This window comes from Scyliorhinus torazame, chromosome 16 (assembly GCF_047496885.1).
Source record: "Scyliorhinus torazame isolate Kashiwa2021f chromosome 16, sScyTor2.1, whole genome shotgun sequence".
NCBI lineage: Eukaryota > Metazoa > Chordata > Chondrichthyes > Carcharhiniformes > Scyliorhinidae > Scyliorhinus > Scyliorhinus torazame.
The window spans coordinates 132761538-132776677 of record NC_092722.1 but is presented as its reverse complement, the minus strand read 5'-3'; the positions used below and the strand labels follow the sequence as shown (position 1 = coordinate 132776677).

At 46.6% G+C, this 15140-nt stretch overlaps 1 protein-coding gene across 3 annotated transcripts in view; it reads left to right on the top strand.

Annotated features, from left to right (window-relative positions):
* LOC140393086 (RNA/RNP complex-1-interacting phosphatase-like) overlaps positions 1 to 15140 on the top strand; it is a 90264-nt gene that overhangs the window by 44313 nt on the left and 30811 nt on the right. For all 3 annotated transcript variants that reach the window (XM_072479097.1, XM_072479099.1, XM_072479096.1), the window contains 3 exons: positions 6467 to 6542; positions 13337 to 13468; positions 13564 to 13687. In XM_072479097.1, the coding sequence (XP_072335198.1) occupies positions 6467 to 6542; positions 13337 to 13468; positions 13564 to 13687 (332 nt within the window). The remainder of the gene's footprint in view (positions 1 to 6466; positions 6543 to 13336; positions 13469 to 13563; positions 13688 to 15140) is intronic.

Below are 15140 nucleotides of genomic sequence, written 5' to 3'. Positions count from 1 at the left end.
GTTATGAGCAGGGAAGGCCACTGGAAAGTATAAACATTGGTTGAATGTACAGCATTCAGGGGAGAGAGTCAAGACAATGGATTGGGAAAACGAAGTTCAAAAATGGAGGGCACAGAAACGCAGTGCCAGCTCAGATAGTACATCGGATAGTGAACAGGTCCGCAGGAAAAGGTCGAGAACTATTGAAAGGACATCCCACAGCAGAAGGGAACGATTAAGCAGTAGCAGTACAGAACGAGATACCAGGCGGGAGAGGGGACGTAGTTTATCAAGGTCTCGGAACACTAGTAAGACTACGAATACTAATAGGAGTAGAAGCCCACATGCACGTGAGATTTTGGTGGCTTCCAATAAATTAGATGAAAAAGTTATCAAAAATGCCAAACAGCAAGAACTGCATAGTTGGAGTGAACTTGGGGTATACACGGAAGTACCGGATAGGGGACAAAGAGCTCTATCCCACAGATGGATTTGCACGGAAAAGGTTCTTCCAGATGGAACTTATAAGGCAAAGGCCAGGCTTGTGGTAAGGGGATTTGAAGAAAACTTAGACAATCAGGATTTAAGGGTAGATTCACCTATGGCAGGAAAGGTTATTTTAAAGATGATCTTGGCTCTATTAGCCACAAAGGTATGGGAATGCAAATATATAGATATGAAAGCTGCCTTTTGTAGGGGCATCAGCTCCAGAGAGACATTTTTCTCCGTCCTCCTAAAGAGGCAAATCACAAAGAAGGGGTACTCTGGAAGTTGAACAATGTGTATCTGGATTAAATGATGTGTCTAGAGCAGTGTTTTTCAAACTTATTTCCGGGGACCCATTTTTACCAACCGGCCAACCTTCGCGCCCCCGAGTTTGACAATGCCTGGTCGAGAGTCTGGTACTTTTCGGTAAGGTCAGTTTTGTTAAAGTTCGGCTGTTACCAGTTAAAAGCAGATCTGGCAATGTTTTACTGGCACTATAAAGGAAACCTTTCTGGCATCTTTATGATGCATGTCCATTTTTCTTGTGGGGTGGGACTAGTGATTTTGAAGCTATTGTAATCTCTGGTTTGAGGACAGAATTCAGGGTTGGAAGTCAGGTTTCCGGTGCATTTAAATATATTGGACTGGAAATCGGACAGACTAAATTTGGGGCAACTTTACGTCAGCAATCTTATTTGGAAAGCATCAGCCCAATAGCAATTGGTCGTGGCCGGGTTTCACAAAAAGACGCAATGGTTTCAAAGATAGAAAAAGAGCAACTGCGAAGTTTAATTGGGCAACTGAATTGGTTAGGTAGACAGACGTGACCGGACGTGAGTTTTGATGTCTTAGAGTTGAATACAAAAATGAATGATCCCAAAGTGGAAGACCTAATAAGAGCAAATAAAGCGTTGCTCAAACTAAAAATGCAAGCGTGTATTTTCCCTGTTTTAGGTGACCTTAGGCACTTGAAACTCCTAGTTTATAGTGATGCGTCCTATGCAAATTTATATGATGGGGTTTCAAACGCAGGAGGTTTTATAATTTTCCTTTTGGGGAACAATGGTAAATGTTGCCCTCTTTTGTGGGAAACAAAGAAAATAAGGAGAGTGGTCAAAAGCACTTTGGCTGCTGAGATGTTAAGCCTTGTAGAGGCGGTGGGTATGGCCTTTTATATATCTCGGATATTGACAGAAATTTTGGGATTAGGGGATTTGGGTAATATACCTATTGAATGTCACATTGACAATAAATCCCTGTGGGAAAATGTACACTACAAAAGTGAAAAAAAGGTTAAGGATAGGCAAGTTTTAAGTGGATGTTGGACAGAGGGGAAATAGCAAAAATTAAATGGGTTGACAGTAGCTATCAATTGTCAGACTATTTTACAAAAAGAGGGGTGAGTTCACAAAGTTTTGGATATTGTTAATGTTTCTGTGACTGTTTTTTTTCTTCAAAAAAATGGGGGGGGAAACGGGACATTGCGTGTGGTTTTTTTTTTATTTTCTTGTAATTTTGTTTTCACCTAATATTTTTTCTCCAAGGAAGGGGAGACTGTTAAGTAATGGGTTAAGAGACATTCCAATTAGTTGTCTCATTTATGTAAAGTATCTAATAATTGACACTGATATGTAAAGGGGCTTCAGGTGGCCTTTGTGTCAGGCGATGTGATGAGAGAGTTTTGTGCAGAGTCTGTTGAAGTGAAATAAAGATGTTTGAGAAAAGGAGCAGAACCTTTGACTGTTTATACAACAGCAGTTAAATGTCTAACAAGTGTGCCTCTAGCCAACGAGTCTGTGAACATCTCCCGCAGGTGCAGGGCCAGTGCTGTCGCAAATTCTTTATAGAAGTCGGCCGGGAACCCATCTGATCCTGGCACCTTCCCGACTTGCATGGAGCTAATACTGTCCATGATCTCACACAAAGAACAAAGAAAAGTACAGCACAGGAACAAGCCCTTCGGCCCTCCAAGCCCGTGCCGACCATGCTGCCCGTCTAAACTCAAATCTTCTACACTTTCTGGGTCCGTTTCCCTCTATTCCCATCCTATTCATATATTTGTCCAGATGCCCCTTAAATGTCACTATCGTCCCTGCTTCCACCACCTCCTCCGGCAGCGAGATCCAGGCACCCACTACCCTCTGTAGTAAAAAAAAAAAAAAAAAAACTTGCCTCGTATTCTCCTCTAAACCTTGCCCCTCGCACCTTCAACCTATGCCCCCTGGTAATTGACCCCTCTACCCTGGGGGAAAGCCTCTGAGTATCCACTCTGTCTATGCCCCTCGTAATTTTGTAGACCTATCAGGTTGCCCCTCAACCTCCGTCGTTCCAGTGAGAACAAACCAAGTTCATTCAACTACTCCTCATAGCTAATGCCCTCTTAACCAGGCAACTCTCCGGTAAATCTCTTCTGCAACCTCTCTAAAGCCTCTCAAAGAATTCCCTCCAGTAATTTCCCTACCACTGGCATAAAGCTCACCGGCCTGTAGTTCCCTGGATTATCCTTGCTACCCTTCTTAAACAAAGGAACAATATTGGCTATTCTCCAGTCCTCCGGGACATCACCTGAAGACAGCAAGGATCCAAAGATTTCTGTCAAGGCCTCAGCAATTTCCTCTCTAGCCTCCTTCAGTATTCTGGGGTAGATCCCATCAGGCCCTGGGGACTGATCTACCTTAATATTTTTCAAGACGCCCAACACCTCGTCTTTTTGGATCTCGGTGTGACCCAGGCTATCTACACCCTTTTCTCCAGACTCCACATCCACCAATTCCTTCTCTTTGGTGAATACTGATGCAAAGTATTCATTTAGTACCTCGCCCATTTCCTCTGGCTCCACACATAGATTCCCTTGCCTATCCTTCAGTGGGCCAACCCTTTCCCTGGCTACCCTCTTGCTTTTTATGTACGTGTAGAAAGCCTTGGGATTTTCCTTAACCCTATTTGCCAATGACTTTTCGTGACCCAGTGCTAATGGTGCTTCCAAGCCTCGTTTTCCAAGCCTCTCCCACGACTGGCATGAACCATTTCATCCCCGACTCCCCTGCTGGGGGTTCAGAGGTGTCCAGCCCTTGGTAGAAGGCCTTGAAGGTTTTGTTGATCTTTTCTGGGTCTGTTTCTAATTTGCTCTGTTGTCCCTGATTTGTGCAATTTCTCTGGTGGCGACCTGCTTTCTCAGCTGGTGTGCCAGCAGGCGGCTGGCTTTGTCTCCGTGTTCGTATAGGGTCCCTCGTGCCTGGCGTAGTTGGCGCACTGTTGTCCTAGTGGAGAGCAGATTAAAGTCCCTTTGTAGCTTCTTCCTATCTGCCAGCAGCTCTACGTCAGGGCCTCGGAGTATTCACGGTCCACCTCCAGTATGGAGTCAACCAGTTGCTGCCTAGGTCCTTTCGTCCCTATATTTTTGCGCTTTGAAAGTGATAATTTCCCCTCTAATTACGGTCTTTAGCGATTCCCAAAGCGTGGAGGGTGAGATCTCCCCGTTTTGGTTATTCTCTGTATACTCCGCTATGGCCTGTGATACCCTTACGTTGAAAGCCTTGTCGGCTAGTAGGGCAGTGTCCAACCTCCATGTGGGGCATTGGGCCCTGCCCGTCTCCAACCTCACGTCCATATAATGTGGAGCGAACCTCCAGGGGTCCACCACCCCCATCTGTTCCATAAAACGACCCGAGTTCCTTTGCCATGTTTGAGGTCTTCCTTGTTTTGGGGTTTGATCTGTCAGTCAATGAGTCCTGTACACAATTGAAGTTCCCACCCATGATTAGTCGGTGCGTCGCTATGTCGGGGATTTTTAAAATGAATTTTGAGTCGTCCCAGTTGGCCCGTACACGTTAACGCGTACTATCAGGGCCCCGCTGACCATGACGTACCGTTCCCCTGGGTCCGTAACCGTCTTCGCCGCCCTAAGCATCATCGTCTTGCTGATCAGTGTTGCCACTCCTCTGGCTCTCATCCAGTACCGGGAATGGTAGGTCTGTCCCACCCAACCCTTTCTTACCCGCAGTTGGTCCTGCTCTCAGGTGCATCTCTTGGAGGAATACTATGTCGGCTTTCATGTTTCTTAGGTGGGTGAAGACTCTGGATCTTTTCACTGGGCCGTTGAGTCTCCTTGCGTTCCAGGTGACTATCTGTCCCCCCGCTCCTGTTGGATTATCCATACTTACCTGGTGGACGTGCCCCTGTACTCTGGGCTTCACTTTGTCCAGGGGGCACCCAACATGGCCGCCAACGTTGATCCGACATGTGGATCTGCCCCTGCACTGGGGTCTCCCTTTGTCGAGGGTGCACCCAGTGTGGCCGCCCACTCTGCGTCCGCCACGTGTTAGGCCCCTGCACTCTGGGGTCTCCCTTCGCCCAGAGACCATACTGGATGGTTGCTTGCAGTGCTTCCTTGTTCCAAGCCCCTGGTTGTGGCCCTTTGTAGCCTTATTACTGCTCTTGTTCTAGCCCTGAATTCCGCCCCCCCTCGTTTACCCCTCTTTTGTCTCTCTTTCTCCGGTCCTATTCCTGTTTGCTCCCCCAGCCATGTTGTGTGGTCGCAATCGTACATTTTGCCTCCTGGAGCGATTCTCTTGGTCGTCCACTTTGCCCTTCAGGTTCCCCTGCGTCGTGACTAGCCTCGCCACCTCCTTTTCCAATGCCGTGATCTGATCGCTCGTCAGATGCGGCCTTTTCCAACACTTTAATGATCGCCTCCTGGGCCTCCAGTCTCTTCTCTGCTCTGCTCAGGGCGAACTGTATTTTGGCCAGGGTCTTGTTCACAGCTGCCTTCATCGCAGCTTCCATGTCTGCTTTCACCTCTGCTTTTATTTCCTTCTGGTGCTCCCTCAATGCCTCGGCGAATGGTGCCTTCCAGTTCCCTCCTCGTACGGGGGTATTTGCTCCTGCTTGTCCTGCTCTTTTCATTTCGGCGCAACTTCCGCTCGTGCGCCAGTTGGCTCGTCAGAGTGCGTTTGCCCCTGGCCCCTTCTGCTCTTGGTGTCTGTTCTGCCACTAGCTTGGTTTCCTTTGGGCATTTTCGCTTCTGGTCTCTTGCTTTCTTCCTTTCTTTGTCTTATTAAGGTTGAGGACTGGATTGCTGTGTCTTTTTAACACGTTACATTGAAACGTGGCTGTTTGTCGGATCCACTGAAGGAGAGCCACCTACTATGCGACTGCTCAGCACGTCATCATCACCGGAAGTCGCGCAACGGTGCACATTGTTCATTTAAAATCTAGGTCCCAAACTGAGAATCTGTGCTCGCCTATACTTTGTTTGATGAACAGAGTTAACCTTTCATGTCAAGGTTGCCCCAACATTTTTTTCCCTCCACAGATGTTGCCTGCCTGCAGTATTCCCAACATTTCATGTTTTTATTTGAAATAAAGATGCATTACTTTGTCAATTGAGGTTTGATGTGCAATTGCAGAATGTAATTTACTTATCTGAGACGACAAAAAAATTAATTTAGTCCATAATTCATGCTCTGAACCGTTGTAATATTTCATACGGGAAACTAAATTAAAATGTTATGTGCCTACGTATAGGACTGCTAATTACATTTTGAGTAAGAATTATGTATTCTGATTCCACAAGTTCAAATTTACGGTTTCATATAGTACAAATACAATTTACTATTTATATCACGGTCTAATTTCAGACCTATGATTGCACTCGGCTAAGATTAAAGTCTGCTATTGGCCAGAATTCTCCGGCCATTGGGATTCTCTTTTCCCATCGACAGTGCGCCCTGCCCGTGGGTTTTCTAGCAGAATGGGTGTCTTCAATGGGAAATCAAGCGGAAGGACTTGTGAATGGCTGAGAAACATGGCTAGGGGACTGGTGAATCCCGCCCCATGTTTTGTAGGCAGAGATTGAATTTTTATAAAAGAACCATATTCAGATGTCTAACCAGTCTGGTCTTAAATGTTTGGTAAATTTAGTTCCTATTTGTTGTAAATTTATGACAAACATATAATTATATCATAACTTACAATGTTTTTCTCCATCTATTTAAACTAGGTGGCGAGGCATTATACCTGTCGGGAAACGTATACCAAGAACTAGATTTGTTGCTTTCAAAGTTCCTTTGAAAGGGGTAAACATATTTTTGTATTCTAAATATTAAAATATGGCTTAAAAGTAAATTAGCAAACATGACTATATACCTGTTTATCTATTTCTTTCCCTACCTCCAATAGAATTCATTTTCCTTTTTTCTTTGGCCAAGAATATTATTGTGGTAGTGATGTATAATTAATTAATATCTGGATCAATTTATTGGAAATGTTTAAAACTATTTCTACCTCTGAGCTTTCTCCCCTTCCATCTGGATGAAGTTTATGTTGGCTTGTCCAAGTGATTATGCAAAATTGTATATTGTATTCAAAAGGCAGCCCAGCCAATGAGTTTAGCATAACCCTTGTATTCTCTCGCTCTGTTTTATAATGCCAGGGATGGCATATTTTTAATAGGTCTATCAACTTACTTTCCCAATCTTAAATGTATGATTATCTGAACCCCTAAGTCTTTCTGCTTATTTGTCTCATGTTGTTGTTTAGTGTATATTTCCTTTCCTGAAATATGCATTACCCTCTCAATTCTCTGCATTTATCATCTGTTGTAACCCTTCCTCTGTCATTCCTTCACTTTCCATGAGGAGATTCCCTTTCATCTCTACTCTTTTTATTTAGATATCTTTTACACTTTGTATGTAAAATCCTTTATCTGACAAATCATTCTCCAAATCCTGTCTTGCTGTTTCTAATATTTAATTTCCTCCTCTATATTTCCTTTTTTTAAAAAAAAAATTATTTTATTCAACATGTTTTCAACATTTTCACAATATAAAAACATGCCCAATCAAACAAAAGCACCCCCTCCCCCCCCCGGGCCCGGCAGTCAACGGTAACCAACTCCCAAAAGTGCATGGTGAATGAATCCCTCCTTCACCCCCTTCAGCTCAAACTTCACCTTTTCCAGGGTCAAAAACCCCAGCAGGTACCCCGCCACACTGAGGCACAGGGTGGAGAAGCTGACCTCCACCCCAACAAGACCCACCTATGAGCGATCAGTAAGGGGAAGGCTTGAGACATCTGCCCCCACACCGCCTGCATCTCGGGCCGGTCCGATACCCCGAATATGGCTTCCAGGGACCCAGTTCCCGGCTTGGGTCACTGTCTGCACGTTCTCCCCATGTCTGCGTGGGTTTCCTCCGGGTGCTCCAGTTTCCTCCCCCCAAGTCCCTAAAGCCATACTATTAGGGGAATTGGACATTCCGAATTCTCTCTGTGTACTCGAACAGGCACCAGAGTGTGGCGACTAGGGGATTTTCACAGTAACATCATTGCAGTGTGATGTAAGCCTACTTGTGACACTAATAAAGATTATATTATAGGAGATTGGACTCGGTTCATCCACATGTAAGACCCCCAAAATTGTACTGACCAACGTTCTCCAAAAGCTATCCAACTTCGAGCAGGACCAAGCATATGATCATGGTTCACGGGGCTCCTCCCACTTCGCTTACAGACTTCCTCCATCTCCTTGAGCAGCTGGCTCATCTTTGACTTTGTGAGCTGCGCCCTGTACACTACCTTCAGCTGTATCCGGCCCAACCTCACACACCAAGTCAAGGCATTCGCTCTCCACAGCACGTCCCACCACTAGTCCTTCTTCCAGCGCCACCCCCAACTCTCCTCCCACTTCATCTTAATCCCCTCCATGGACACCCTATCCTCCTCCAGATTCCTCCCATAGATCGCCGAGATGACTCCCCCAACCCCCGCCGCCTCCAGCAACGAGGAGGCCAGCATTATTGTGAAGGTCAGGGAAACTTTCTTGCAAAATCCAGCGCATATACTTAAACCCCCCACATGCCAACCCATACTTCTCTCCCAGCTCCTCTAAACTCACAAATCTCCCCCCAAGGAACAAATCCTTCATTTCCTTAATTGCCCCGCTCAAACTCGTGATTCTCCCAACCCGGACCCAAGCTTAAAGTGCTGTTTAAACTGCCTCCAAATCTTCAACGTGGCCACCACCACTGGATACACTGAGTACTTTCCTGGGGCCATTGGGAACGGCACGATTGCCGGCGCCCACAATAGTGATCCCCAACAACAGCCCACCTCCATCTTTAACCACAGAGCCCCCCCCCCCTCCTTGCTGCAGCGCCGCACCTTCCCTCCATTCGCTGTCCAATAGTAACACAGCAGGATTGGGAGGCCTAGTCCCCCCGCCGCTCACTTTCCATCCCGTCTCCAGTACCACCCCCCTAATCCTGGCCACCTTCCGCACACACATTTCCCCACACACATTTCTACACACACACTTCTACACACACACACACACACACACACACACACACACACATACACAAAACACAGTGCACCGCCCTGAAGAAGGACTTGGGCAAAAAGACCAGCACATTGGAACAAAAACAGAAATCGTAGTAAAACATTCATTTTAACTGCCTGCACCCGTCCTGCCAACAACAAGGGGAGATTGTCCCACCTCCGCAAATTGGCCTTTGGCCTCCCCACCAAACTAGTGAAATTAAACCTCCGAAGCCCTGCCCAGTCCGGGCCACCTGCAAATACCTAAAGTGAGTTGCTACCAGGCAGAATGGAAGCCCCCTGCCCTGCCACCCCCGCTCCAACTCCCGGTGGGGAGACCATAAAGTATTCGCTTTTCCCTAAACTCAATTTATACCCCGAATCTCTGGAGCAGCTCTATTATACTGGAGGAAACCCACGCAGACACAGGGAGACCGTGCTCGGTTTCAAAATATACAACAGCAGATCATGACATCTCGGTACATACTATGTTCCACTACCCTGAGCTCCTCCGCGCAATAGCCAAGGGCTCTAGCCAATGCAAACAGAAGGGGGGGACATGGGACATCACTGCCTCATACCCTGGTGTAGTGTGAAATACCCGAAATTTGCATCAGCTCCTTATACAGCAGCTGCACCCACACCACCAATCCCAAATCTCTCCCGTACCGCAGTCAAATAATTCCACTCTACCCGATCAAATGCCTTCTCCACATCCTGCATCACCACCACCTCCATCTCCCCTCTGCCGGAGAAAGGACCACATTCGAGAATAACTGTCTTCTCTTCATGAACCCCGTCTGGTCCTCCCCAATCACCTTCGGGAGACACCCTTCCAGCCTTAACACCAACACCTTTACCAGTATCTTGGCATCGATATTCAGCAGAGATGTGGGCCTCTCCGACCCATACTCCACCGGTTCCTTGTCCTTCTTTAACAACAACGAGATGGAGGCTTGCACCATCGATTGCAGCAAGACACCCCTACCCATTGCATCCTCAAACATTCCCACCATCAATGGCGCCAACTTGTCTTTCGTGACTTAGAAATTTGACTGGGAACCCATCTGGCCTCCTTCCCTGCCTGCATCCTTGCAATTACCCCCATCACCTCCTGCTCCCCCACGGCTCCTCCAACCCTACCCTTTCTTCCTCTCCCAACCTCAGATACTCCAGCCCATCCAAGAATTCCCTCATCCCCCGCTCCTCCTGTGGCTCTGGCCTATACAGGTCCCTATAAAATTCCTCAAATACATTATTAATCTACTCCGGAGTCACCACCAACTTCCCCGCCTTATCCTGTACCCGAACTATTTTCCTCGCCGTGGTTTCTATCTGGAGCTGACCGGCCCGTATACGTCATGCCTTCTCCCATACTCGTACACAGCCCCATTCGGCCTTCTCAGCTGATGCACCACTCTCCCCATGGGCAATAGGTCGAACCCCGCTTGCAACTCCTTCCTCTTTTGCCAGGAGACCCGGGCTCGCCCCACCGGTGCAGTCTCGATGGGCTGAATAGCCTCCTGTACTGTTACTTCTATGATACCTCCCACCCACCTCCAAAATCTCTATCAGTCTTTGGTGTTCCACTCTCTCCTCCCTATCCATCTTAGCCTTGAACAAAAGCACCTTCCCCCTCACTATCGCCTTGAAAGCCCCCCCACAACCATGGACCAGGAGACCGCCCCCTGCAATAAAACTCTACATACTCATCGATCACCATCCCAATCTTGTCACAGAAGCTCCGCTCTGCTAACACATCCATTCTCCATCCCAGTCTCTGGGTTACCCCTTTCACCAAAACCATGCCATAGAATTTACAGTGCAGAAGGAGGCCATTTGGCCAATCGAGTCTACACCGGCTTCTGAAAGAGCACCCTATCTAAAGCCACACCTCCACCCTATCCCCGTAACCAGCAACCTCACCTAACTTTTGGACACTACGGGGCAATTTAGCCAATCCACCTAACTCGCACATCTTTGAACTGTGGGAGCAAACCAGAACACCCGGACGAAACCCCACAATGACAGAGAGAACGTACAGACTCCACACAGACAGTGACCCAAGCCGGAACGTCCATCCACTGCGGAGTGTGATCTGAAATCCCGATTGCTGAGTACTCCGATCTCTTAACCCCAGCCAATAGCGCCTTCCCCATCACAAAATGTCAATCCTCGAATACACCTTGTGTACCGGGGAGAAAAACGAATACTCCCTCTCCCTCGGATGCAAGAATCTCCATGGGTTCACTCCTCCCATCTCCCTCATGAGCCTAGCCAACGTTTTTGTTTCTCCCCCCCCCCTACTATCAACTCCTGGGTATCCAAATCGGGGATGGTACCCAGCACCCTCTTCACAAACTCTCCATTGTCCCAGTTGGGGTCATGTACGCTTGCCAGTGGCAGCAACCTCCCCTCTAGCGTACCAGTCAGTATCATTTACCTGCCCCCCTGAACAGCCACCACCTTCTCCATCTAAAACTTCACCCTCTTGCCACCAATACCGTATCTAACTCACCCAACCCTCCCTAAGCCTCACCTGATCCTTCACCCTCAAATGGGTCTCCTGCAGCATCACCACATCAGAATTAAACTCTTCAAATATGTGAAAACTCTTATCTCTTCACTGGACCCCCTAACTCCCTCACATTCTTCGCCACTATTCTAACCAGGGTTCAGGGCTCTCTCACCCCCTCCTTTCCGCCATCACCACAACCTCGGGATCTGGCCTGACCCGCCCCACCCATGTTACAGTTGAACTGGTCCCCCTCCCCATCCACTTCCCCTAGCAAACAGGTCTCGCGGTATCTATCCCTTCCCCCCACTTTTCACACATCCTAGGCCCATCGAAACCTGTTCAACCTGGTTCCAACGACCCCCACCACACTCCCGTTCACTAACAAACGTTTGTTTGCTAGTGTAAAGTCCCCGGCCCCCAAAAAACAGTGCAAATCCGTTCTCCCAGAAAAAAGGCATAAACCCAATACTTTTGTAAACAGCTATAAGCAAAGGTAAAATATACTCCCCCATTCAAAGAAAAATCATGCAACCCCTCCATCAAATGCTGAACAAGAAACCGAGAAAAAGAGAGGTAAAAGACAATGCACTGTCCCCATCCCCTCAACCCCAATACCATCTCTCGTTTCAGTCCCAGTGGTTCGGCCTTCACAAACGCCTCCACCGTCCTGAAATAGAAATCCTTCAGTTGTACGTCACTCTCAACTTCACAGGGTAGACCACTCCAAACCTCACACCATTGCTGTACAGTGCCACCTTCACCCGTCTGAATGCACTCGCCAACTCCACCCGTCAAGTCTTGTTATATTCGTATGCCAACACCTTCCCACCTTGAATCTCGCCTCTGCCTTGCCCAACTCAGGACATGGAATTTATGGAAGCAGATTATGACCACCCTTGTTGGCTCATTTGCTTCCGATTTTGGCCTGAGCGACTGATGTGCCCTGTCCAGCTCTTATCAGGAGAGTTCTTCCCCCTCCCCCACCAGCTCTGCCAGCATCTTAGCAAGGTACACGATCAACCTTGAGCCCTCTACTCCCTCAAGCGGACCCACAATTTTGCCACCTTGACCTGTTCTCCAGGTCCTCCAACTTATCTCTGAGCCCTTTGTTGGCCTCTGCCACACTCCGCAGCTCCTCCCCCATCGAGGGGAATTGGTCACTGCTGCCACAGAGCCTCCTCCAACCCCTTCAGCTCCTCTCCTTGCTTCCGCACCTTGACCGATGTCTTCAACACTGCCGCCCTTACCTGGCAATCTTCTCCCTCCGCAGTATCTCCATGCGCATGGCGAACTGCCCCTCGAATTCCCCCGCCATCACCTCGGTCAGAGTTTCTACTGGTGAGGGGGAGCGGCTTCACCCAGCGACCCAATCTGCGTCATCTTTCTTCCTGCCGGACTCACCAACTCGCTCGGCGGCGGACTTTCGCTTGCCCCCTTCTTTCCAGTGCTGCCCTTCTGGGTCTTCGACATCTTGCACATTCCTTATATCTTCCCACACTAGCTCATTCAAAAATTACCCCTGAAACGGGGCATAAAAGTCCAAGAACCAATACCTCAAGCAGGAGCCACCTTACGTGCCACCTCTACCTACATGCTGCCACCGGAAGTCCCTCTATATTTTCTGTACTCTAATTGACTTTCTTTTGTGAAAGCAGCCCTAAATTTCTATTTTAATGATTTATTTCATCCAAGGAGCCTTTTACTTATTTCTAGTTTGTTTGATAAATATCTCCTTGAATGTTTGTCCACATTCTTTTCTAATATTTTTTTACCAATTTATTTGGGCTTGTTCCCTTGTTATCTTGATTTTCAGTTGAGTACCTTTTATTGTTGTGCCCTCTCCTTGTAATTTAATTATACATTAAACCTACTTTGTTAGTTCTTCTTCAGATGATCCTTCCATTTAGTTTACCTCCTTGCCCCACTTCAGTTCTTAGAACTAGATTGAGTGCTGCCTCTGTTGAACAAAACGTGCATCTGATTCTCTACAAAATTCAAAGCATAAATAACAAAATCTGTTACATCTTCTCTTTGCAGGCAATAAGTCAAAGGCTTACAGCTAATCAGAAATTTTCTCCAAAAGACCTAATAGCTAAAATCAAAGAGCAGAATGAGGAACTTGGATTAATTATTGACTTGACGTATACAACTCGCTACTATACCGAGAAGGTATAAAATAGACCCAATGAAACAGAAAACATTAATTATGGCCTTCACTGAAATTAGATAGTTAACCTTTTACCTGTAATTGTTGTTTCATTTAGGATTTGCCTAAAAGTGTGCAATATCAAAAACTATACACTGTTGGGCACGAAGTGCCAGATGATGCTACCATTCTACAGTTTAAACGAAGAGTCAGAAAATTCTTATGGGAAAATACAGAGAATGGTAAGCACTCGTAGTTATTATCATCAACTTCACTGTTATTTAAATGATATGGTCCTTTATCGTCTGGCGTGAGGTAGCAGATTAGAAGTATTGGAAGGACTTGAAGGAGTGAATGAGGGATTTGGCAAAAATGTGAGTATTTGAGAAGCAATGTCCAAACTCCCAGTTTCCTTGTTTAACTCTGGAGTCTGAGGTTAGTTGTGTTCAACCCCGTCAGAGAGACGGGTTGCCAATGCCTATGGGCATTGATTAATTTGAGTGATATTACAAACACTTTTTCATGTTGAATCTATGGGTTTTTGGGACCATGGAAAGCAAAATGAGATTACAACAGCTACTAAAGAGGCTGTTTGTAACTCATGGAAATACCTATATAAACATTTAGTACTCTCAACTGTTTCAATGCCATGGTTGAGGAAGTGTCTGTTTAGTACTTTTGAGCATTTTCTTTTACACGACCAGTCTAAAAATTAGAGCCATATCTTAGCAGAATGAAATTAAGAAACACTTCTATCTGCAAAAGTTGGTAGAAGTTTGGAACTTTCTTCCACAAATTGATAGATCAATTTTGATTTATAAATACTTTGTCCAAAGATCTTGAGGGAAATTGGGCAAAGGAAGATATAGGGAGATAGGTCACAGATCAGTCATGATCAGCTGTTGTAATGGCCTGCGACATCATCCCACTTATGCTTAAAGCAGGCTGCTCTATTTTCTACAATTGGCAGTGTGTTTGGAATTAACTTCATGTTCTCTGATCCTCCTCTGTGAATAGCCCTTTCACCAAAGCCGCAACGGTACAGCATATGGCGTGCTGAGAATGCTTGGACAGATTTTCACCCTCTAATACTGAGTTTCCATAGCTGCCCCTATCACCAGTGTGTGCTCGTGCTTACTTCAGAAGTGAAAGTCCAATGATCTATCTGACTGGTCTCAGATGCCTCTGAGCTGGTGCATAGTAAGCATGAGTTCTGTGACGGTGCGCCCTCTTAAGTGAATAATCTTTCCTGAGGATGCATTTTCCACAAGGTCCATGGACACCTGCTGTATACTTGAAGGTCATGTCTGAGATCGAAAATGTGAATTAGAGGGCAGCATGGTGGCACAGTGGTTAGCAGTGCTGCCTCACGGCGCCAAGGTCCCAGGTTCGATCCCGGCCCTGGGTCACCGTCCGTGTGGAGTTTGCACATTCTCCCCGTGTTTGTGTGGATTTCACCCCCACAACCTAAAGATGTTTAGGGTAGGTGGATTGGACATACTAAAACAATTGCCCCTTAATTGGAAAAAATGAATTGGGTACTCTAAAATGTAAAAAAAAGATATGAATTAGTTTTGGCGAGATAAGAACTTCTGTTACATCACCTGGGCAAATGCGTGGTCAATTTCTGCCCCCAAGGGCCCAGAGGCCCAATACAAACAATTTAACCAATAATTCTTATAAAAATTCCCGATG